The sequence below is a fragment of the Rhinatrema bivittatum genome, chromosome 3 (genome assembly GCF_901001135.1).
Source record: "Rhinatrema bivittatum chromosome 3, aRhiBiv1.1, whole genome shotgun sequence".
NCBI lineage: Eukaryota > Metazoa > Chordata > Amphibia > Gymnophiona > Rhinatrematidae > Rhinatrema > Rhinatrema bivittatum.
In genome coordinates, this window is record NC_042617.1 from 212745762 (window position 1) to 212771772 (window position 26011).

Sequence of the window (26011 nt, forward strand, 5' to 3'; positions counted from 1 at the left end):
AAGGAATTAAGGACCAATCCCTTATTCAACCCAACCTGCAAAAAATCCAGAATAAGCGAGATCTTAACCGAACAAGGAAGAACACTGCGCTCCTCAAACACTCTCCAAACCCGCACATGTGCTAGAGAAGTGGAGAACTTCCGAGCGTGGAGTAAGATAGCAATGACAGCAGAAGAATATCCATGCTTCAATAGGTGACCCTGCTCAAGGGCCAAACCGTAAGACAGAACCGATCCTGATTATCGTGAAGAACTGGCTGCTGCAGCAACAGATCCATGTGTGGCTTAAGACAAGGGGGGTCCTCTACCAGGAGTCTCCGCAAATTCGCATACCACAGACACCTGGGCCAATCTGGAGCCATCAGGAGTACTAGCCCCCTGTGGATTTAGATTCTGGGAATGACCCTGCCCAGCAAGGGCCATGGAGGAAAAGCATAAAGCAATGCATCTTCCGGCCAGACCTGTACGAGAGCATTGATGCCCAGGGACCATGGATCTCTCTTGTGACTGAAGAATCGAGGAACCTCGCACTGTGAGAAGTCGCCAACAGGTCTAGGGACGGAAGGTCCCAGTGATCTACTATCAGCTGAAATGCCTTGGCGGACAACACCCATTCTCCGGGGACTAGACTCACCCTGCTGAGAAAGTCTGCTTGTATGTTGTCTTTTCCTGAGATGTGTGAGGCCAAGATCATCTGAAGATATCCTTCTGCTCATGCCATAATTTGGTCTATTTCTTGCAACACTTGCTGGCTCTTGGTTCCTCCCTAGCGATTGATGTAGGCCACACCATTGTTGCGTTGTCCGACAGCACACGGACAGCTTGATGCAGTTCAGCCACAGACTAATGGAAACACACCAACCTGACCGCCTGGGCTTCCAGGCGATTGATGTTCCAGAGAGCCTCTTCAGCTGTCCAATGTCCCTGGGCCATCAGTTCCTGACAGTGAGCTGCCCAACCCTGGAGACTCGCATCTATTGTGAGCACCAATCAGTTCGGGGAGGACAAGGAAACTCCTTTTTCTCAGATGAGCCTCCTGTAACCACCACTGGAGGCGAGAGCAGATTTGCATCGGATTCCAATGAGATGGCAGTGAGCGCTGAAGAGGACGCATATGCGCCCTCGCCCATGGCACCACTTGTAGGGTTGCCGCCATCAAACCAAGCACCTGTAGATAGCTCCACACTGTCGGGCGGATAACGTTCACCAATTGATGCACTGATATATCAACTTTTGGATTCATGCGTCTGTTAGAAAAAACTTGCCCAGTCTTGTGTCCAAGAGAACTCCCAGAAACTCCAACAAATGAGAAGGCCAGAGACTACTCTTGGCCAGGTTCATCATCCAACTGAGCTCCTGCAGCAAGGAAATCACCTTGTTGTTCACTAGACTGCTCTCTGCCAAAGACCTGGCCCGAATCAGCCAGTCATCCAAGTATTGGTGTACTAGGATCTCATCTTTTCTCAATGCCCCGCCACAACCACCATCACTTTGGAAAATGTTATGGGGGCAGTGGCCAGACCAAAGGGCAGCGCCCAAAACTAATGGCGACCCAGCACCGCAAAGCGTAGAAAAATGTTGATGCTCCAAACGGATGGGAATATGAAGGTAAGCCTCAGACAGATCCAGGGAGGTCAGAAACTCCCCCGATTGTATGGCCATTATCACAGATCCTAAGGTTGCCATGTGAAAATGAGTCACCCGCAGATGATGGTCGACTCTCTTGAGGTACAGGAGGGGAAGAAAGGAACCTTCTTTCTTGAGTACAACAAAATAAATGGAATAGTGCCCTGTATTTTCCTGAGACGTAGGCATGGGAACCACAGCCCTCAGCTGGAGGAGCCGCAGAAGCATAGACTCCACTGCCTGTTTCTTCTCCGGGGAGTGGCAAGGAGATACCATGAACACGTCCCGAGGAATGCTGCGAAACTTCGGCGCATATCCTTCCCGTATCACTTCCAGGACTCATTGATCCAATGTGATCTCGACCCACCTCTGATAAAAGAGAGATAGAGAGGCACCTATTTCCTCCTCCCGAAGGTGGGTCAGCAAACCTTCATTTGGAAACTCGGGATGGTCAGCCACCTGAACCTGCTTTCTTCTTGGACTGTTGGGGACAAAAGCACTGAGACCTACCAAAAGGCAGAGTCCTCTGAAAGGTCGGGTTTTTGTAGGAATGAAAACGCTTGGAACCCGAGGCGACCTGTCATAGAAGAGGGGTGCTGCTATTGCTTCTTATCCGGTAACCAGGGAATTGGAGATTCGACCCACTTACTGGCCAGCTCTTTCAACTCTCTCCCAAAACAAGAGTAAGCCTTTAAAGGGCATTTTTGTAAGATTAGCCTTGGAGACTGTGTCACCTGACCAATTCTGCAACCATAGTTGATGTCTGGTCGCCACTACCGAAGCAACTCCTCTGGTAATGGACCAAATCACAGCCCATGTCTGCCAAAAAGGCGGCAGCAGGTTCCATAACTGCTCTGGAATTCACCTCAGAATCATCCACCTCCTGAGAGAGAAGAAGACAAGAACATGCCACAAGAGCACAACAGGAAGCAATCTGCAAGGCTATTGCCATTGCGTCAAAGGCGTGCTTAAGGATAGATTCAATCTGCCTATCATGCATATGCTTCAAGGCCACTCCTCCCTCCATGGGGATAGTTGTCCGTTTAGATACAGCGCAGACAAGCGCATCCATTTTGGGAAAATGCAAATGCTCTCTCATAGCTGGACAAGAGGTTATAGGCCTTCCAATGCCCGACCCCCTTTGAAATTTGCCTCCGGGGCGTCCCATTCAAGATCAATCAATTCTTGAATGGCGGCCATAACAGGAAAAAAGCAAGAGGCTTTATGCCAAAATGAGATTCTTCTTCGGCTCTGACAAAGAATCTGTCGTAAGCACTCCCGGTATCTTCAATATCTGGGAAATCAGGGACGGTAGTTCATCTCTATGAAAGAACCGTAACATGGTTCGATATGGCTCTAAACCAGGAGGAATTTCACCATCTTCCAAGGAATCAGGATCTGCCTCATCATCCGTGCCATCTGGGTCCCCACCGGTGAATCGAGGCTTGCCATGGCACTTAACCGAAGGAGTGGAAGAGTGAAGGTCCAACCTGACCGGAGTGGGCAAAGTGGAGGACTGCGCTTGAACCAAGGCTTATAAACCTTGAAAAACCCCCACCCAAGAAAAAGCAGCCCAGAAGGATTTGGAGCAGGCCCAACAAATACCATCTCCTGCAGAGAAGCCAGTCAAGGGAGTACCAAGATCTGGCACACTTCCAGCCAAAACCGTAACCAGTTTTGAGAGCATCCAGGCTTAGCAAAATCCGAAGAAGACTACTCTCCCTGAGCATCTGAACAGCACTGACACATGTTGGAAGACAGGTCAGGCTGAGAAGCCTTAATATGACAGGCAACACAAAGAGTAAGGCACTCAGGCTTCTTGTTTACCGGCGCCATGAGTGGTGGTAACTCTGTGTTCAAATGGCTTGTGCTTAAAAAAGTTGTGCGCACAAATTATAGGCGCACGCACTACTAGTGCGCCCCGCTGGAGCGTATCACCATGAACAAAATAGTTATGCGTGCAAAGGTCACACCTAGTGTGGTGCGCACTGCGCATACCTACGTGCTTTTACAGAGCAGTAAAGCATGCACAAGTAAATGCGAAAACATCACCATAGCCTACCATGCTGTGCACCTAGAAAAGCCTACTGCTGGGCCTAGCCCACCTGGACCGCTCAACCCGCTTGGCTGCCTAGTTCCCCTAACCCCAACGGGAGCGGGAACGACGTTGGTACGGTGTGCCGAGCATGGAGATAGAAGGCAGACCTAAAACCCCTTAACTTTCTCTGTAGGTAAAAGTTTTTTTGTTTCTGTTTTTTTTTTTTTTAAACTTCCTGGAGCTCAGTGCTTACCAGCTGAGTACAGAGACAGTTTCCGGCTGCAGAGAGAGAGAGAGAACACCTGCCGTAACTGCCGCGCTCGACCTTCTGCACCCACTGCCTTTCGGCTGTACAAGCAGCTAAGTTCATGCCAGGAACCGGCTACCAGACAGAGGCACACCTCTGAGGGACCACAGAAATCACCTCAGGAATTCTCAACTAGGGAGATGCACGTCCACCTTCTGCTGGAGACAGAGAATACTGGCAGGCTGGGTCACTGCAGGAGTATATATACTTTGATGTCAGCTCGCTCCGTCTCCATCTGCTAGCAGGGGAGCAAAACCCACTGGTCCTGAGTGAGTCTGTCTACATGCTAGGAAAATCATCTATTCAACAAATGTACATTTGCATGTGGAATTCAGCTGCCATGTTTGGATGGATTATTTGTGTGGATGTATGGCATGCTTATGTATTTGGGGACAGCAGGTATGCTCACGCATGGTGTGAGTTATCCCAAGATTAATCCTGCACACAGTATGTGTCTCACACAAAATACACTGTCTGCTTTTGCTGTGTTGATGTCACAGGAAAGATTAGGAGCTGCAAACAACAAATCAAAGTGCCGTCAAAATCCAGGTTACAAGGCCTTATTTTCAAGTTTCATTGTTTGCTGGAGTTTACAGAGGGCAACCTAGTTTCTTATATCTAACATATCAAGCTCTTAAAGGAAAATTGCATGTACTGCTCAAGGTTTCAAAAGGATACAAGCCAAACAGTAACATAGTAAATGACAGCAGATAAAGACCAAAATAGCCCATTCATTCTGCCCAGCAAGGTGACTAGGGTTGTAACTGACGCTCTGTGCAGGTTTAACATGCACCAATTCAAAAAGCTACTCTCCTATATTCACTCTCATTCCTGTTAGTAACCATTTTAGCAAGATCATCCTGAATTAATTCATGCACATTGGATTCAATTGATCCATAGTGATCTACCTGTTAAGATCTGTGATCTGCTGTTTCTATTATTTCCTACCTGCCCTGTATTTTTTGAGGACATCTGTTTTGTTCCCTACAGATTCTCTCTGCCATTGGATTGAACTGCCTATGCTTCCTTGTCAATAACTTCTCTTCTGGACTGACTCCTCCCCCTCTGATGACATCTGTGGCATGCTAATTTAAACTCCCCATGCTAATGCCAGAGACATTGTACACTGGAGTGGGAGTGGGCACACTTCTTCACGCACATAAAAGAACACAATGAAGGAGCTGCTCTTTTATGCACTGGATGTTTATTTAATTCCATTTCTTTTGAACTTATTCTTTGCTGGGATGTCAGTTATGAGTGACTGCTGCTGTCCCAGCCCTAACCAGTGACCTCATTCAGTGTCACCAGCATGGCCTAATATAGAGCCTGCCCCTATGTGGATCCTTTCATGGGCACTGAGAAGGCATATTGAGGATACTGAGGATTTCCTTCATTTTTGAAGGTTTATAATCTAGTTATTTTTAAAGAGTATGTGGAGTTAGTGGCTCACTGTTAGTTTTTATATTACTGTTTGTGTGAATGTTGGTCAGAATATACCAGTGGTTGTGGGACAAGGGTAGTATATGGGATTATGTGGATTAAAAGAAGCATTGATTTTTGAGCTCATGATAGCGACTTAAAAGTTCCTCGTAGGTTAAATGTGATTGAAACATTACTTATGCACATCATATAAAATGGGGTATATATTAAAGCTCACTCTATTAGAAAGAAATGTTTCTACATTCAGGATATAAATATGGATTATTCTTTGGATATACTATTCTGGCATCTTGAAACAGATAATATATTGTTGAATAAAATGTGCCCCCACCCCCCAGGTTTCATGTATACATGTAGGTAAAGAGTAGATAGGAGGGGAGGGAAGGGGGGAATTTTGGTGTTTTACAAGTCAGAATTACCATAAGAATAATGAATATTCCTTTATTTCCCAAGTGGAGAGTTTAGTATTAAAAATACATTTCTGGGCAGTGGATATTTGACAATGGTTTAGTTCTCAATCTTCAAAAGACTGAGGGTATTGTGGTTAGGGATCAGAGTCGCACCTGTTGTAATAATAAATGTTGAATCTGAGAAACTACACCTTCCCCTTAAAACAGAAATAAAGGATTTAGGATCCATTCTTGATTCACAGTTGACTTTTAAATCATAAACAAAGGCTGTAGCTAAATCTGCTTTTTATAGATTGCAGATGCTAAGGTTTTTAACACATTTTATTTTTAGTTTGGATTTAAGGGTTGTGGTGCAGGCTTTGGTTTTATTTATTTATTTCATATATAGTCTGCTTTTCAGGCACTTCAAAGCAGATTACATTCAGGTACTTTAGATATCCTGTCCCAACTGGGCACACAATCTAAATTTCGTAGATGAGGAAATGGAGAGTGAAGTGACTTGCCCAAGATTGGCAGTGGGATGTGAACCCTGGTTTCCCTGGTTCACAGCCTGCTGCTCTAAACACTAGCCTGCTCCTCCACTACTTTTTTTTAGTCAAAACAATCTCACATTTTCATACCACTTAGGGCATTAAATATGCTTATCTGGGCACAGCAACTTTCATTGGTGTAAAGGAAAACCAGTTGATGCATAAACACATCAATCCCGAACTTACCTGTAAAATCGTTTCTGCAAAAAAAGCTACGGATGGATGAAAGTGTTCAGCAAGCTGAAAAGAAAAACATTTCAATGAATACTACCAAACTAATACATGCATATTATTGTGTGATACAGAATATCCTCAGGTGGCTTCATTCAATTACTTGTTCATAATCCATTCTGTTGTCTATGTGCTATTTATCTGCTGCTGTGAGTAGCACCTTTCTACATTCTCACCAGTTAAGGTCATGGTAAATGTTTAAAGCTAAGGCATAGATTAATATTGAAGTGTATCTGTTAATATATTATATCAATGTTATGACCTTTAATGTAAGAAGTTGTTATACCTGTAAACCGGAGTGAAGGCTTGTACCAAACTTCAGTATATAAAAGCAAATAAATAAATAAAAATAAATCTTTCCCTGCCTTCAGTAATTGAGACCTGGCTCCTTCCCAACTTTCCCTTAAATGCAGAAAATGCCAAGTACCTTCAAGACATAAATGGGCAGAGACATTTTCAAAGTACTGAGGCATATCTAAGGTATCAAGAACATGAGGGACATTCGAGTTACCAGGCCAAGTCCTGAAGTGTGCTGAGTGGTAGAGGTGCATATGCCACAGATGCCTGGGTATCTGTCAAGAGGCACAGTGCTAACCGCACAAAATCAAATGTTCTCAAGGTGGTGATAAGCAAAAGACTCTTGAGGCAACGAAGCACCACTGAGACATTGCTAAGCACCAAACTGTCTTAAGGTGCCAAAGTGCTTGAGTGATGCCCAAGTGCAGTCAAGGCATGGAAGCCTACTGAAATGCTAAAGCACGGAGGCACTCTGAGGACCAAAGTGCTGCTCAGTCCAATTCCAAAGAGATCAATGCAACCTCAAGCACTGCACAGGTCAGACATCCTGCATAGTTCTTTGACATCTAATATAATACAAGAATGACTAATTCACCTAGAAGATTATTAGATCACATTACAGAGCATTAAGCACCACAGTCTCTAGACAACTCCTTAGATAGGCAGCTGGACAAATCATCAGATTCCCAACAGCAAAAGTAAAGGAAAATTGGTTCTTACCTGCTAATTTTCATTCCTGTAGTACCACAGATCAGTCCAGAGTGCTGGGTTTTGCCTTCCTTCCAGCAGATGTAGACAGAGAAAGTTTTACTGACACTGCATTATAACCAAGTGTGCCACCTGCAGTCCCTCAGTATTAAACTGTACCCAAGCTAAGATAGTAACATCACCAATACAGAACATGAATTAAATATCCTCTGAATGAGCAGTGGGAACAGGAGACTTACAGATTACCTTGTCCCCATAAAAAAGCATGAAGAACTAAACAAAACCTGTGCCATTCTTCAGATGAATAACAGTTCGAGCGGACTCTCCTAAACTCCCTACCTCAACCGGGGAGGACTCTGGACTGATCTGTGGTACTAGAGGAACGAAAATTACCATGTAAGAACCAAATTTTCCTTTCCCTGTTCGTACCCAGATCAGTCCAGACTCCCGGGATGTACCAAAGCTTCCCTAAACAGGGTGGGACTGCTAGAGTCCAGCTCAAAGCACACCTTCCCTAAAGCCCATGGCTTCTGGGGCCTGGACACCCAAACGGTAATGCCTGGCGAAAGTGTGCAAAGATTTTTCCAAGTGGCCGCCCCGCAAATCTCTTGCAGTGACACTTGATGACATTTGGCCCAGGAAGCCACCTGGGAATGAGTAGAATGAGTCCTTAAACCCTCCAGGACCGGCCACCTTTGACAGATTTACGCAGAGCCAATGGTTTCCTTTAACCACATGCAGTCGTTGGTTGGGATAACTTATGCCCACTCCACAGCACAAAAAAGTGATCCGACAACTGGAAGCAGTTGGTAACTAAGATACTGCAACAAAGCGTACTTGACATCCAAAAATCACAGCTCCTTAGCATGAGGTGCTGTAGCCTCCAAATTTGGGAAAGCCGGAAGCTCCACCGACATAAGTGAAAAGACGATACTACCTTTGGAAGAAAAGCTGGACCGTCCGCAAGGAAACCCCGAATCCTAAAATTTTCAAGAAAGTATCTCTACATGACAAGGCTTAAAGCTCTGAGATCTGTCTCACGGAACAAATCACTACCAAGAAAACCACCTTCAAAATAAGATATTTCATAGTGACTCTTAAGAGGGTCAATCGGCGCTGCACACATCCCTTTTAGAATTAAGATAAGGCTCCAGGAGGGACAAAGATTATGAACTGGAGGGCGCAAATGCTCCGCCTCTCGGGGAAAATGAACCACATCCGGATGCGCTGCCAGAGCTGCTCCGCACACCTTGCCTCGAAGACAAACCAAAGCCGCCACCTGGACTCTTGAGGGAATTAAAGGACAAACCCTTCACCAAACCTCTTTGCAAGAAGGCAAGAATATGTGCTATGAAAGCTCGCATAGGACCAACCTCCTGCTCCGCACACCAATTCTCAAAAACTCTCCAGACCCTCACATATGCCAAGGAGGTAGAAGACTTTCTAGCCTGCAAAAAGAGTAGAACATCCTCAGTGTATCCTCTCTCTCTCAAGCGCTTCCTCTCAAAAGCCAAGCTGCCTGATCTGAAAATATGGGATCTTGGCACAGAAGCTTTGGCAGGTGAGCGAGCCTCAGCAGGCCGTCTACCACTAGATTGACCAGATCTGCAAACCAAAGCCCCCAAGGCCACTCCAGAGCCACCAGAATTACATCGCCCGGATGAATCTCCATGCGCCGCAATATCTTGCTCACTAGTGGCCATGGCAGAAACACGCAGAGCAGAATGTTCTTCGGACAAGGAAATATCAAGGCGACCCCTTCCACGCCACACTCCCGTCTGCGACCGAAGAAACATGGTGCCTTGGCATTCTGCTGGGTCGCCATCAAGTCCAAGTGTGTGGACTGCCCCACTTGGACCTGATGAGACTTATTGTTTCCTCCAATAACTCCCACTCTCCGGGATCTAGCTGTCGCCTACTGAAATAATCTGTTTGCACACTGTCAGTGCTGGCTACGTGAGAAGCTGCAAACACCACCAGATGCTGTTCTTCCCGGCATATCAGCTCTCCCGCTTCCTGAGCCATTACGTGACTCCTGGTACTGCTTTGGCGGTTGATATAAGCCACCGTAGTCACAATGTCCGACAAGATTCTGACAGGACGACCGCACAAGAAGGGTAGAAACGACTGCAGCGCCAACCGCACTGCTCTCATCTCTAAGCGATTGATGGGCCATGAGGCTTCCTCCGCTGACCACTGGCCCTGCATCGGAGTTAGACAGTGCCCCAACCGGAGAGACTGGCCTCATCCACTCCGGCACTTCCAAGTCCACTCCGTGACACAGCTGGGCCTGACCAAGCCACCATGAGAGACTGGACCTGGCTATTTCTATAAGAGGCAGAGGAAGATGAAACTGCTCAGACAATGGATCCCACCTGGAAAACAACGCTGTCTGCAAATGCCTCATATGACAAATGCCCAAGGAACCAACTCGAAGTTAGAAACTATGGATTAAGACTTGTACCAAACTTCGGTATATAAGAGCAGGTGCTGTAGAGCAGGTGCTGAAGAGTCAGGTGCCCAAACCCTGGGCACCTGACTCTGCAGCAACTTACGAACTTGTGACTGCAATTTGACAATGAGCCCCTCGGTGAGAAAAACTTTCCCCACCCTCAAATCGAAACGTGAGAAGGGGAGAAATAACTCTTGGACAGATTCACTATCCATCCCAGGGAACATAAGCGCTGCAGTACCAAGTCCACCGCTTGTCTGCAATGGACCTCTGACTTTGCTCGAAGGAGCCAATCGTCCAGAAATGGGTGAACTAGCATGCCCTCATTCCTGAGAGCTGCAGCCTCCATCACTATCACCTTGGTGAAATACCTCGGTGCCACTACCAGACAGAACGGAAGGGTGCAAAACTGAAAATGTGTCCCAAGGATCATGAACCAGAGAAACTTCTGATGGTCTGGCCAGATACCTATATGTAGGTACACCTGGTCAGATCTAGGGAAGCCAAGAATTCTCCCTTGCGCACTGCTGTGATGACAGAATGCAGAGTTTCCATCCAAGAACAAGGATCCTTGAGAGCCACATTTACTTTCTTGAAGTCCAGAATCGAGCAAAACATCCCTTCTTTCTTTGGCATCACAAAATAAATGGAATACCTTCCCGTCCCTTGTTTCTCTCGAGAGATGGGAAGAATGGTTTCCAGCATCTGCAGCTGGTTAATGGTTTACTGTACCTCAGCCTTTTTTCTGCTGAGGCACAAGGGGAGGCCACAAACAGATCCCTTAGAGGACAAGAAAATTCTAACGCGTAACCTTGACTTATCACGCTTGAAACTCACTGGTCAGATGTGATTGCAGCCCACTTTTTTTTTTTTCTTTTTAAAATGAAAAGTCAACCGACCCCCTATAACTGGGATTGAAGAGTAGACCAGCCTCACTTCATTGAGAGGATCTGGCTCTACCAGAACCCTGCCCTGAGCCATCCCCGTTTGGCTTCCGGCCACAAAAGGGCTGGTTCCAGGACAGTGACTTCAGAGGCCTGCCTCTGGGATCCTCCAGAAGCCCTACCTTGCCGCAAACGCCTTTGGCCCCAAAAACGAGAGACCACAAAGGAAAAGAATCTCTTGGTCCCTTAGGCTTATCCTCAGGCAACTTATGAACTTTATTCTCTCCCAAATGCTTTATCAGCTCCTCCAAGTCCTCTCCAAACAGCAGCTGTCCCTTGAAAGGCAATGCCTCTAACTGCGCTTTAGAAGAAATGTTCACGGACCAGTTCTGTAACCAGAGAAGCCTCCTTGCCGAAACCGCCAACATCATTGTCCTGGAGGAAGTTCTAATGAGGTCATACAATGCATTGGCTCTATAAGCGATTGCGGCCTCCAGCTGCTCCACCTACTTTGACTTCAAGACAGACATGGCCTTATCAGTCTGCAACTATTGCACCCAACTCATAAAACTACTGCAAATCGCACCTCGGATGCCAAGAGCAGACACCTAAAAAATCTTTTTAAGATGGACCTAGAGCATTTTGTCCTGCAAATCCTTCAGAGCTGCAGAACTGGTCACTGGGATAGTTGTATTCTTAGTAACTGCTGAGACGGAAACATCCACCTTCAGGACTTTCAGGAGCTCCAGAGTGTCCTCAGGCAATGGATATAACTTATCCAATGCTTTGCCCACTTTCAAGCGAGTCTCTGGAGTATCCCACTCCCAGACCACTATGTTTTTAACCGACCTGTGGAACGGAAAAGCCTTCACTGGACCCCGTAAAGCCATCCATGACTGGGTCCATGTTTTCCTGATCAGACTCTTTCTGCAGAATCTTGATGCCTAATTCTGCAAGTACATTGGGGATCAAGGGTCCCAAGTCTTCTTTGAGGAACTACCAAACCACCTTGGGATCATCCCCTTCCACAACTGGGAGCTTCCCCAGCTCATCAGGATCCTGTCCCCCCAGGGAAGGATCTGCCTCTGGGGGACTCTCTCCAGACAGATTCCTATGCTGAGAATTGTCAGAGGAGACATCCTTAGCTGGCGCCAACGGGGGCAGGACTCACCAAACCCTGGTATTCACAGAAATCCCTGAAAACCTGGATTTCTTGGGTCGGGGACCTTCTGACTCTCCTTGGACATGTGCTGCCCAGCGGCTTTTTGAGCCAAATAAGCCTTATGCAGAGTAAGAGGACAAAATCCGAAGAAAAAGCACAGGAATCAGAGACCTCCCCTAGGAGGTCATTGTCTTCCCCTAAATGTGCCGCCCTCCCCCGAGCCTCTTTGGGGCTCATACCTGCCTGTGAAAGTGGTGGAGGGAGATCCCCTCCCCCCACAGCCTCTGTAGCAGCCCCGAAGGATTTCAAAATGGCCGCCATTCGCGTGCTCACTGGGAACAGTTTATTTACTTCCCCTGATGCAGCTAAAGACCTCCCAGGTTCGCGCTGCAAAGTTCCAGCCGTCAGTCGTTCCCGAAGTGCCCACTCCCCTAGAGAGGCACCGGGAACACTGGCCGGCACACGAAAGGCACGCATACATCTCCCCACATGTGGTGCATTGACAACCATGCGGCATGCAGTGGACCTGCACTGACTGCGCGGCAGACGTCTGAAGCAAAGAGATACCCGCGGGAGCCGCTGGAGTAAAGCCCCTACCAAAGGCAGCCCTGTGTAGTCAACGCCGACCGGGAGACAATGAAAATAAACTGCTCCTGCCCTTTTTTCTTTTTTTAAGCTTGACCTTCTTCTAAACTTCATCAAAATAACTTCCCTGAGGCGAAGATTGGCAGCAGCCTCTGCTAGTGCTTCTAGAGGCAAGAGAACTATATCCACCAGCTTTCTGCCTCCCGGTGAAAAAAGACTGAGCACCAAGGGGCAACTCCCTGCTCATCCACCTCAAACCAGGAGGGATGGCCCAATCAGGACCTGCCAACCTCCTGGGAGGAAATTCTCTAAACTGTCCAATTTCTTTTTCCTTTTTTTTTTTTTTAATTTATTTTTTAATAGGTACAGAACTGCAGGTTTTGAACCTCTTCCATCTGCTGGAGACAAAAATACTGAGGGACTGCAGGTGGCACACTAGATTATATGGCAGTGTCAGTGAAACTTTCTCTATCTCCATCTCCTGGAAGGGAGACAAAACCCCAGGACTCTGGACTATTCTGGGTTTGTACAGAGAACAGCACTTTCTATATTTTTGAAACACCTTAAAAAGAGAAATAATTGAACATTGCTTGATGTCATTTATTTTATTTATTTGCTTTTATATAATCGACATTCGTGGGTACATCATGCCGGTTTATTTAAACAAATTAAACTGAATGTGTGAAAAATCACCGAGCTGTGAAAGGACAGCAACTTATAGCTGAGAATGGAGGATGGTTGGTTACTAGGCAGGGTTTTAAATTTTAGAAACCTAATACTGTTTTCCATGCAGACAGTCCAACTATCAGATCAGCTAATACAGCATTCAGTTCTGGATTATTCAGTTAGGCTTTGCAACCTGGTTTTTCAATATATGGAGTTACTCCAGAATTAAATGTGGAATAGTTTTCCTGTGTTCAAATTGAATCTTGGAGTTGACTTCTAAACTTCAGTCATGCATTCAACCTAGCATTACACTTGAAATAACTAATCCAGGAGTGAAACCCCCTTATCCTCATTCCCTCCACTGCCAAGGTCCTGCCCTTTAAAGCAGTGGTAGCCCAGCCTCATTGCTGTGGATACCTTACCAGCTCTACTGGTATAAACATCTATGGTGACTGATGGTGCCTTTTCTTTCACTTGTGCTATCTATTGACAGAAAGATGGCAATCACTGCATCTAGATGTATTATGAGCCCCCTTGATAAAGGATGACAAGACCTGCACAAAAGTATTCAAAATATGGGTGTACCATGGATTTCTATAATTATAAAATATTTTCTGTTTTGTCTGAAAATTCTTAGTCATCCCTGATATTCTACTAGACCCAATAAGACTAACACTACCCCAAGTACTATTGTTGGTATCAATTTGGGATTGCTTTGCATTTCTTTTAGCCTCTTGGCTCAATGTTTTTAATGAAAGTTTCAAGTTTGAGGGCCATGAAGCAAGATATTGATCAATCTTGCATGTTCAATTAGCTACCATACTACAAGGCAACTTTGGAATTCAGCACCCAACCAGCCAAAATATAAAAGTAATTCAAGAGAACTACACTGAGAACTTTACCTTCTTGAGTTCCCACAGACTTGTACTGTCAGCACCACAAAACAAAGGATTTCTGTTCCAAGGGTCATAAATACACAAGTTTTTTCCACCTGTTGCAATAAAAAAAAAAGTAATTGCTCTTTAAATTAACCAGTGTGAAGAGCATCTCTCATCATGCAATCTTGTAACAACTAGTTATTGAACAATGACAAATAAAAGGTTTACAATGTAGGACAGTGCCAGAACTAGCCACCAAGCCACGGGAAGGCACTAATACATGCAAGCAAAGAGCATGGATGGAGGATTGAGCATGAGGATACAGAAAGAAGCCATACCTCCTAAAGCCATGCAAAGGTGTTGAGAACAAGGAAGTGTTCCTAGCAACTTGAAAACTATCTAGCTCCACGCTCAGAATTTAGACATTGCCTTTACATTGTACACAGAGGTACACTGGAATCTAAACTATATGACCTACCTAGAAATATTCTGACCTGGACTGCACCTTAGATTTGACTGTTTACCCTAGTCTATCTCCAGAGTGATAACTGGGCCGGTTCTGAACTCTGGACAGCTAGACATGGCTGGCTTTGCCGAGTCCCTAGATTCCAGGTAACCTGCATTGGGAACCTGACAGACAGGAATCTGTGTATAGACTTCAGATTCCATTAGCTATGATGAGCTTCTTATAGAGATGTGACGCACTGTAGTTGGACAGCAGCACAGTCTAGGTCATCTTCTGTGAAAAATAAATCCCTTGAGCCAATTGGGCTTTAATACAATTTACAACCGTGAATATACAATTACTACCAAAGCAAATTAGACTAATCAACCACAAGGTGAAATTACCGTATTTTTCGCTCCATAAGACGCACTTTTTTTTCCCCAAAAGTGGGGGGAAAATGTCTGTGCATTTTATGGAGTGAATGTAGCGTCTCTCCCTCTCGCGCGCTGTCCCCCTCCTCCTCCTCCCAACCAGTATGGCACAGGACAAACATCAGCTGTTTGAACCACATGCTCAACGGAGGCTCCGCGGTTCAAACAGCTGATGTTTGACCTATGCCATACTGATTGGGCTGAGTTGGGAGGAGGAGAAGGGGGACCTGCGCCACGCCAACCTTCACAGTAAGATGCACCACGGAACAGCAGACTAGCAGGGAGCTGAAGCTCTGCCGACAGAAGATGATACATGGCATCAAAGTTAGTACAGGCCATTTCCTTAGATATATTAGATGTTTCATGCATTTGACTGCGCCATCATACTGACTGGGCTGAGTTGGGGGGGGGGGGGAGGGGGGAACGGCGCGCGAAAGGGAGAGATGCTACATTCGCTCCAGGGGGAGCTCCGTACAGAGCCCGTCATGGGGACAGAATTTTTTTTTTTTCTTATTTTCCTCCTCTAAATCCTAGGTACGTCTTATGGACTGCAAAATACGGTACTTCTTACTTATTAATTTTCTTTCCTCTAAGGAAGCCAGGCCAATCCACACCAGTGGGTTATATACTCCTACCAGATGAGTCCGAGTAAACTGACCTGCTGACGTCACAGACATAAACCTGTCATGACATCAGCCTGCCAGTATTTCTAGAAAAGCCAAATTGTGAACAAACTGATAATATTTGAACCATGACTATAACAGCCAACAACTTGTTAGTTCTGGCCAACTTGGAAGCAATGAGCTCAGTAAAAAAAAAGTTACATCTGCGGGACTGCTTCTTCACTTATCAGTGTTTTAGAAGACTCAGAACAAAGAAAACTCTGCATCATCACTGAATAAGAGATGAAATGAAAGCAAAATCAACTAGTCAGCCCAGCGTGGGTTTTGGATTGGCCAACCTTCCTTAGAGGAAAGGAAATTATCAGGTAAGAAGTAATTTAAGAACATAAGAAATTACCATGCTGGGTCAGACCAAGGGTCCATCAAGCCCAGCATCCTGTTTCCAACAGAGGCCAAACCAGGCCACAAGAACCTGGCAAGTACCCAAACACTAAGAAGATCCCATGCGACTGATGCAATTAATAGCAATGGCAATTCCCTTAGTAAACTTGATTAATAGCCGTTAATGGACTTCTCCTCCAAGAACTTATCCAAACCTTTTTTGAACCCAGCTATACTAACTGCACTAACCACATCGTTTGGTAACAAATTCCAGAGTTTAACTGTGCATTGAGTGAAAAAGAACTTTCTCCGATTAGTTTTAAATGTGCCACATGCTAACTTCATGGAGTGCCCCCTAGTCTATTATCCGAAAGCGTAAATAACCGATTCACATCTACCCGTTCTAGAACTCTCCTGATTTTAAACACCTCTATCATATCCCTGCTCAGCCGTCTCTTCTCCAAGTTGAAAAGGTCAAACCTCTTTAGTCTTTCCTCATAGGGGAGCTGTTTCATTCCCTTTATCATTTTGGTCGCCCTTCTCTGTACCTTCTCCATCGCAACTATATCTTTTTTGAGATGCGGCGACCAGAACTGTACACAGTATTCAAGGTGCAGTCTCACCATGGAGCGATAGAGGCATTATGACTTTTTCCATTTTATTCACATTCCCTAATAATTCCCAACATTCTGTTTGCTTTTTTGACTGCCGCAGCACACTGAACCGATGATTTCAATGTGTTATCCACTATGACGCCTAGATCTCTTTCTTGGGTATCAGCACCTAATATGGAACCTAACATTGTGTAACTATGGCATGGGTTATTTTTCCCTATATGCATCACCTTGCACTTATCCACATTAAATTTCATCTGCCATTTTGATGCCCAATTTTCCAATCTCACAAGGTCTTCCTGCAATTTATCACAATCTGCTTGTGATTTAACTACTCTGAACAATTTTGTATCATCTGCAAATTTGATTACTTCACTCATCGTATTTCTTTCCAGATCATTTATAAATATATTGAAAAGTAAGGGTCCCAATACAGATCCCTGAGGCACTCCACTGCCCACTTCCTTCCACTGAGAAAATTGTCCAATTAATCCTACTCTGTTTCCTGTCATTTAGCCAGTTTGCAATCCACGAAAGGACATTGCCACCTATCCCATGACTTTTTACTTTTCCTAGAAGCCTCTCATGAGGAACTTTGTCAAATGCCTTCTGAAAATCCAAGTACACTACATCTACCAGTTCACCTTTATCCATACCTTCAAAAAAATGAAGCAGATTTGTGAGGCAAGACTTGCCTTGGGTAAAGCCATGCTGACTGTTTCATTAAACCATGTTTTTCTATATGTTCTGTGATTTTGATGTTTAGAACACTTTCCACTATTTTTCCTGGAACTGAAGTCAGGCTAACCGGTCTGTAGTTTCCCGGATCGCCCCTGGAGCCCTTTTTAAATATTGGGGTTACATTGGTTATCCTCTAGTCTTCAGGTACAATGGATGATTTTAATGATAAGTTACAAATTTTTACTAATAGGTCTGAAATTTCATTTTTTAGTTCCTTCAGAACTCTGGGGTGTATACCATCCGGTCCAGGTGATTTACTACTCTTCAGTTTGTCAATCAGGCCTACCACATCTTCTAGGTTCACCGTGATTTGATTCAGTCCATCTGAATCATTACCCATGAAAACCTTCTCCAGTACGGGTACCTCCCCAACATCCTCTTCAGTAGACACCGAAGCAAAGAAATCATTTAATCTTTCTGCGATGGCCTTATCTTCTCTAAGTGCCCCTTTAACCCCTTGATCATCTAACGGTCCAACTGACTCCCTCACAGGCTTTCTGCTTCGGATATGTTTAAAAATGTTTTTACCGTGAGTTTTTGCCTTTACGGCCAACTTCTTTTCAAATTCTCTGTCTTATCAAGGAGGCGTCCCTAGCGCCCGCTTTTGGCCCAGAGCGGCGGCTGTCAGCGGGTTTGACAGCCGACGCTCAATTTTGCCGGCGTCGGTTCTCGAGCCCGCTGACAGCCACGGGCTTGGAAACCAGACGCCGGCAAAATTGAGCGTCCGTTTTTCAACCCGACAGCCGCCGGCCGACTTCAACATTTTTTTTTTCTTTTTACCCTTCGGGACCTCCGACTTTACATTGCCATGATATTAAATTGGAGGGTGCACGAAGAAATTAGCGCCTACCTTTGGGTAGGCGCTAATTTCTGAAAGTAAAACGTGCGGCTTGGCTGCACATTTTACTTACGGAATTGAGCACAAATACCTAATAGGGCATTCAACATGCATATGCATGTTGAGGGCGCTATTAGGTTCGGCGGGTTGGATGCGCGTTTTCCACCTCTTAGGGGTAAGGGAAAACGCGCGTCCAATGGCAGGTTAACAGTGCGCTCCGGAGCGCACTGTACTGTATCGGCCCGTTGGTTAGCTTCCCTAATTTCTCTTAGCATTTCACTGTCCGTCTCACCATCTTGACCAGGTGGACGGTAGTATACTCCTATCACTATAGTCTTCCCCGACACACAAGGGCTTTCTACCCATAAAGATTCAATTGTGCATTTAGTCAAATGCAGGATGTTTATCCTGTTGGACTCTATGCCATCCCGGACATAAAGCACCACACCGCCTCTCTGTCATTGCGATATAATTTGTACCCCGGTATAGCACTGTCCCATTGGTTGTCCTCCTTCCACGATGTCCTGAGTCCATCTGACTACACGCTAGGAAATAAACTGTTTTTCTGACGATGTAAATTACTTCTTGCCTTTTTTTTTTTTTTTTTTTTTAATTTTAACAAGCAGAGATCAACAACAGAGGGAAATGAAAGCTCACCAAGCAATGTCAAATAAAGCTGATTTACCTTTTTAAAAGCAAGAAAGTCTAGATTCACAGAAAGCAAGACCACCACCTACCTCTCAGATTTTGATGATGCACCCAGGAAGCTGCAGGTTTAGAATTCAGTTTGACCCCACTTTCTACTTCCATTATTTTGCCTGTGAATGTCTCGTCCTTCTCCTCCTCCTCTTTCAAATCCTGAAATATTTCTTCTTCATCTGATTCCTAGTTAAAACAGTTTTTTCTTAGCTACTTCATTTTTCCATAGAAAAGAGTCTATAAAAAAAAAAAAGCTACAGCACACGTACAAAAAGCCTTGAAGAAAGCAGACCATTTTCTAGCTTTAACAGATTGTACTAGTATAATCTGTATACAGTAAAGTACATGACTAATGGAGAAATTACTTACCTGAATTTCGTTTTCCTTAGTGAGGACAGATGGACTCAGGACCTATGGGTATAGTGTGCTCCTGATAGCAGTTGGGGACGGATCAGATTTCAATCTCACATCAGACCTAGTACACATACCCCTGCAGGACGCCATGCTCTTCAGTATTCTCTTCAAAAAGCAATTGTGGATATGTGTGTGACTGAATAACTTGGTTAACTTGATTAACTTGAACTGGTTGATGTGGTTATAGCTGGAGACCGCCAGTGCACTCAACTGAGAAACGCCAACACCCGGTAGGAATGGGTGTCCTAATTAGAAGGAGGCTTGGCTTACCCGTGTTTGTCTTGCTCTCGGGGATTGTCCCCCGAGGTTTCCGTGATTGTCGGCAGCCGTGGGTGGAATGCTCAGTCCATTTGTCTACACTAAAGAAAACGAAATTATCAGGTAAGTAATTACTCCATTTCCTAGCGTGGAGCAGATGGACTCAGGACCAATGTGATGTTCAAAAGCTACTCCCGAATCAAGTGGGAGGCTGCCCGTGGCCCACTTTGTACTGCCCTTGCGAATGCTGTGTCCTCCTGAGCCTGAACATCCAGGCAATAGAACCTAGAGAAGGTATGAATGGAGGACCATGTCGCCGCCCGACAGATCTCTGTGGGTGACAGCATCTTTGCTTCCGCCCAGGACACTGCCTGGGCTCTAGTGGAATGGGCCTTGACTTGTAGAGGTGGAGGCTTGCCTGCCTCTACGTAGGCTGCCTTGATAACTTCTTTGATCCAGTGGGCTATGGCTGTCCGTGAGGCTGCTTCCCCTTGTTTCTTCCCGCTGTGAAGGACGAAGAGATGGTCCGTCTTTCGTACGGATTCAGACCTTTCCAGGTATCGGAGTAGGAGTCTGCTGACGTTAAGACAGCGAAGGCAGCGAGATTCTTCAGAGTCCTTATGCTCATCTGGCAATGGTAGTGAGATGGTTTGGTTTAGATGGAAGTGAGAAACCACTTTTGGGAGTAAGGAGGGGACCATGCGTAGCTGTATGGATCCCGGTATGAACCTGAGGAAGGGTTCTCGACAGAACAGTGCTTGAAGCTTGGAGATGCGATGGGCCGGGCAGACTGCCACTAGAAAGGCAGTCTTCAGTGTTAGTAGTCAGAGGGACAGACCGTGGGTGGGTCTGAAGGAGGCTCCTGCTAAGAAGTCTAGGACTAGGTTGAGATTCCATAAAGGTACTGGCCACTTCAGTGGTGGTCGAATCTGTTTGATCCCTTTCAAGAAATAGGAGATGTCCAGATGAGAGGCTAGGCTGCCACCCTTCACCTTGGCTCTGTAGCAGGCCAACGTGGCCACCTGCACCTTGATGGAGTTGATAGATAACCCCTTCTGTAAGCTGCTCTGCAGAAATTTCGACTGTCCGTGAGAGGATGTTGCGGCCTTCACACCAGGCTTTGAATATTCTCCATATTCGTATGTAGGTTAGTGATGTGGAAAACCTGCGTGCTCTGAGCAGAGTGTCAATCACCACCCCCGAGTATCCGTTCTTCTTCAGGCATGTCCTCTCAAGGGCCAGACCATAAGAAAATCGAGTTGGGTCTTCGTGGAGGATAGGGCCTTGTTGGAGCAGATCCCTGTGAGGAGGTAGAGGGAGAGGACTTCCTGTCAGTAGTCTTCGCATGTCTGCGTACCACGGCCTTCTTGGCCAGTCCGGGACCACTAGAGGTGCTGGTCCCCTGTGGTGTCCTATCTTACGGATGATTCCAACCAGTAGCAGCCACGGTGGGAAGGCTATAGCAGGATTTCCTGTGGCCAGGTCTGGACGAGGTCAACGATCCCTTTTGTGGTTCCCCCGTCTGCGACTGAAGAAGTTGGGAACTTGGGCGTTTGACCGGCTTGCCAGGAGTTCCATGGCTGGTGTTCCCCAGCGGTTTACTATCAACTGGAAGGCTGTGTTTGACGGCTTCCATTCCCCTGGGTCTAGACTTTCTCTGCTGAGGTAATCCGCAGTGACTTTGTCTTTTCCCGCGATGTGGGCGGCTGAGATCCTTTGTAGGTTTGCTTCCGCCCATGCCGTTAGGGGATCTATTCCCAGGGACACCTGTTGGCTTCTGGTTCCTCCCTGGCAGTTGATGTAGGCAACTGTTGTGGCGTTGTCCAACATGACTGACTGATTCGTCCCGGAGTCTGTGACTGAACCGTTGGCAGGCTAGCCTGACTGCCTGTGCTTCCAGTCGGTTGATGTTCCATCCCGACTCTTCCTTGTCCCATTGCCCCTGGGCGGTCAGTTCCTGGCAGTGAGCTCCCCACCCTCGTGGACTCGCATCCGTGGTGAGCAGGATCCAGGTCGGCGAGGATAGCCTTACTCCTTTGCTCAGGTGGTCTTCTTGTAGCCACCATTGTAGCTGGGTTCGAACTTCGTCCGGGAGCTGGAGGCGAACGGAGTAATTCTGGGACATCGGATTCCATTGTGACAGTAGGGAACACTGCAGGGGGTCGCATGTGAGCTCTTGCCTATAGGACCACTTCCAGTGTGGATGACATGAGGCCGAGGACTTGGAGGTAGTCCCACACCTTGGGGCGAAGACTGATTAACAGGTTTCGCAATTGGTTCATCAGCTTTGTTCTCCTTGTAGGAGTCAGGGTCACCTTGTCTTGTCTGGTGTCGAACCGGACTCCCAGATATTCCAGAGATTGGGAGGGCTGCAGACAGCTCTTGTTTGTGTTGACCACCCACCCGAGGTTCTCCAGTAGAGTTTTGACTCTGGTGGTCGCCTGATGACTTTCCTCTGAGGATTTTGCCCTAATCAGCCAATCGTCCAGATATGGGTGTATGAGGATTCCTTCTTTCCTCAGTGTCGCCGCCACTACGACCATGATTTTGGTGAACGTTCGGGGTGCTGTGGCTAGCCCGAAGAGTAGTACCTGGAACTGGTAGTGGTGGTCCAGGATCGTGAAGCGTAGGAAAAGCTGATGCTCGTGGTGGATCGGAATATGCAGGTAGGCTTCTGACAGATCCAGGGATGTGAGGAATTCTCCCGGCTGTATCGCTCTTATAACCGAGCGTAGGGTTTCCATGCGGAAGCGAGGGACCTTCAGTTGACTGTTGACAGACTTGAGGTCCAGAATGGGTTGGAACGTATCCTCTTTCTTGGGAACAATAAAATAGATGGAAGTGTGCCCAGTATTTTGTTGTTGCGTGGGTACCGGCATTATGGCCTTTAAGACGAGCAATTTGGTCAGTGTTGTTTCCACTGCCCTCCTCTTGGAGAGGTCGTGGCGGGGAGTTTTCACAAATTTGACAGGAGGAATGTAGTGGAAGTCCAGATAGTATCCCTCTCGAATGACGGTTAGGACCACCTGGCTGACGTTCTCGACCCATCTTTGGTAGAATAGGGCAAGCCTGCCCCCTATGGCTTCTTCCTGTGGATGGGCCAGCTGATTTTCATTGCGGGGTGCGGCTGGGGGCCTGGGCCAGAGCCGGCTCTCCTTTTGTTGTGCTTGTTCCGAAAGGACTGGCCCCTGCCTGCGGGGCGAGATGTTTGATATGTACTTTTGTACAGGTCTCCGGCTGTGGGGAGAGAGGGAAAAATACCTTCACTGCCGCGCTCGAATTTGCCCCCGCTGCCTCTCAGCCACACCCGATGCTGGGGGCTATGTCCACGCAGGGAACCAGCTGCCGGACAGAGGCCTACCTCAGAGATCGTGGAAATCACCTCAGGAATCTCGACTGGGGGAGGGACCCGTAGGTGAGCATGGCTTGTCTGTAGAGGTAAGTTTTCTTTTAGTTTTGGATTTCTTTAGTTAGAACACTAACGCCGCGCAAATGTGCATAGAGTCCAGAACTGCTATGGAGACGGAAAATACTGAAAAGCATGGCGTCCTGCAGGGGTATATGTACTACGGCTGATATCTGATCCGTCTCCAACTGCTTTCAATCTGACATCAGGAGCACACTATACCCATTGGTCCTGAGTCCATCTGCTACACGTTAGGAAATTCCCTTTCATCACATGGTATTATGAAAAACAAAAGATTTTAATGACAACTGGAGGCAGCAATAAGAAATACAACAAGCTATTTGAAGGATGAAAGGAAGAAAATATCAGAAGAATTTTAGAAATTGCATACCATACCCCATGCTCTTGCAGTAAGACTCGCAAACCAGGCTTCATTTTCAGAATCTCAGACACAAGGTATAAGGCTCCACATATGAATGGTGGCATTTGAGCACAAGTGACCTGCAGCAATCTCTTTACAAAAGCCTTCACACGCCTTAACACGACATCAGCTTTCAAAGATTTATAGACTAGATTAAGAAACATGGACTGCTTTGAGCACTGTGCCAGGCCTGGATCCAGCAGCTTCCTGGTGAGAGAACAGCCATTATTATTAGCAATGTGCTTTTATATATTTGGAAAAGACGTGTACAAAATACAGTCAACATGCTCCAAGCAGTGAACCTCTCTCAACATAATCCAGTTAGCAAAGAATTAAAAGTGTATCCAATAAAATTTAAAATCTTCTAACACTAACAAAAATAATAATCCACAGCTTGAAAACTTTGTTTACCCCGATCTAAACAACAAGACTCTATATTAGTGAATCAGCTTATAAGGCACTTACCGGTAGAGTGCTGCATAATATCGATTTGATACAGTTTGCTGAGAATCCATCACTTGGAAAAGCAACATTAATGCCTGGACACTTGTGTTAAAATTCACAAGATGCACTATTTTAAACAGGGTATCCAGCTGCTCTTTCACTTTCTCGTTGCCAGCCTGGCTGTAAGGGTAAGCCCTGTTTACACCTGTTAAGAGTGCACGGAGCATTTTGGATTCCACATCTTTTTTCTTAATGCAACTCCGAAAGAAACTGAAGTATATAGTAATCAGTTTATTTGCTAGTTCACTTTCCTCATGGCTAAGGATCGTTTGGTTTAAAAAACAAATTCCATAATACTGAGCTTTTGGGCTGATGTTTGGTCGATAGAGAAGTCTCTCCACTTCGTTAGAAACAACGACTTTCATATTTGGATGTTTCTGAAGCAACGTCTCTAGCAGATACGAGGCTTTGGTAGCTATCCTGTATTGAGGATCTCCTAACTTATTTACCAGCTGCACAAGCAGAGTTTTCTCTCCTTCTGGCTTGTTGCAAAGAAGTTCATGTGTTATCGTAAGCGCTCGAGTTTTTGTGGTAAGCAAAGTATCATGAGTTAATGTTTCCAACACTTGCAAAAACTCTGTAATCTGATGTTTCAACTGATGTTCAAAGTACCAAAGTATTAATCGTCTGTCCCTTGCATCTCTGTTGCCACTAGACATCTCCTCCAGTCTGTTGAAAGGATGCTGGGAGAAAGTCTGAAGTTTACGATTGTCTGGCAAAAGATCTGAGATAAGAAGTTCCTTTAAAGTATCAAGTGCCATCAAGCTCTGCCGTCTACTGCCTTGTTTCCTAACCAGGTTTACCAGAGTTTCCAGAAACTGCAGTGTGTGAACAGCAGCATCCTGAATCAGGAGGGTCATGGCTGCCATCCTGTCAGCTAATGTTCCCGAAGACACAACAGTTTTCATCCAAGCAGAGTTGGCTCCCTTCTGAAGATCTTTTTTCCTTTTGTACAGATCTGCCTCATACTCATAAAGCTTTTGGGCCAGTGCTTTATACTTTGACACGTCAACGTCGTTTTGTAGTTCAGAGGTGAATTCCTTAGTATATTCAAGATCATACCATTTGCCACCTGGTTTGATGAGCAATACTTGCCTAGTATAAAATTCAAAGACATTTTGCTGTTTAGCTTTTTTTCTTACTGTTGTACTGGTACTAGACACTTCATTAAGCTGAACTGGCTTTTTCTTATTGTCTTTATTTTGCATTTTTTCTTTTTTCATTTTATCATCTTTATTCCTATCTAATTGTGTTTGTATTTCAATTTTATTATTCTGCTCTTTTTTTGCTGGTTCCTTTTCCTGTTGCTTAAGAGAATTCTCAGAGAAATTGTGTAAGCCCAGCTTTTTAATAAAAGTTTCCAGTTCGCCTTCTTTAAGATCATCAATTGCTCCTTTCTTGCCACCATCCACCAGCTCTTCCGTTTCATCCAAGGCAGCCAGCATAATGAAATCTTGCTGTGCAAAACAAAACCAAGGCAGATTCACACAGTAAACATTAGAATTATAAGTCAAACCAGACCCTGCCTAGATTTCATTTTTCTCAGCAATTCAAGAAGAAAAGCAAGCTAAAAGGGAATAGAATAGACTTACACATTTACTATGTTAAGAGACAACTACAAGAAAAGACTATGATGAACCATTTCAGCTTGGAACAAGAGTAAGGAAGAATCTGGTAAACCTTCACAAGGGAACAGAACACAACATTAATGGTCCTAGAAAGACCTAGTAAAGCAGAAAACATGTGTACAGAAGTGAGCATATTTTAAAATAGGAATTTTGTTTTACCATCAACATTCTATGAACTTCCACCCACTAACTCCTTTGCTACACTGTGGATAATAGCATTTTAAACTCTTGTTGCTTTATCAGTGTTCTGTGGGGATTTGGGCTGTAGTTTTGGCTCAGGAAAGTATTGATCTGATTTTGTACTTTTTTTTTAAATAATTTTTTATTGAAGAAATTTTCAGGTATTATAACTACAAACAAAAAACTCTCTTGATGCAAAACAGAGAAAACATCAT

At 45.5% G+C, this 26011-nt stretch overlaps 1 protein-coding gene across 1 annotated transcript in view; it reads right to left on the reverse strand.

The window, feature by feature from the left end:
- CEBPZ (CCAAT enhancer binding protein zeta) overlaps positions 1-26011 on the reverse strand; it is a 160319-nt gene that overhangs the window by 133504 nt on the left and 804 nt on the right. Inside the window, exons 2-6 of the mRNA XM_029594155.1 lie at positions 23950-25445; positions 23460-23691; positions 19024-19171; positions 14238-14326; positions 6537-6590 (exon numbers count right to left, since the gene is read on the reverse strand). Of these exons, the coding sequence (XP_029450015.1) occupies positions 6537-6590; positions 14238-14326; positions 19024-19171; positions 23460-23691; positions 23950-25445 (2019 nt within the window). The remainder of the gene's footprint in view (positions 1-6536; positions 6591-14237; positions 14327-19023; positions 19172-23459; positions 23692-23949; positions 25446-26011) is intronic.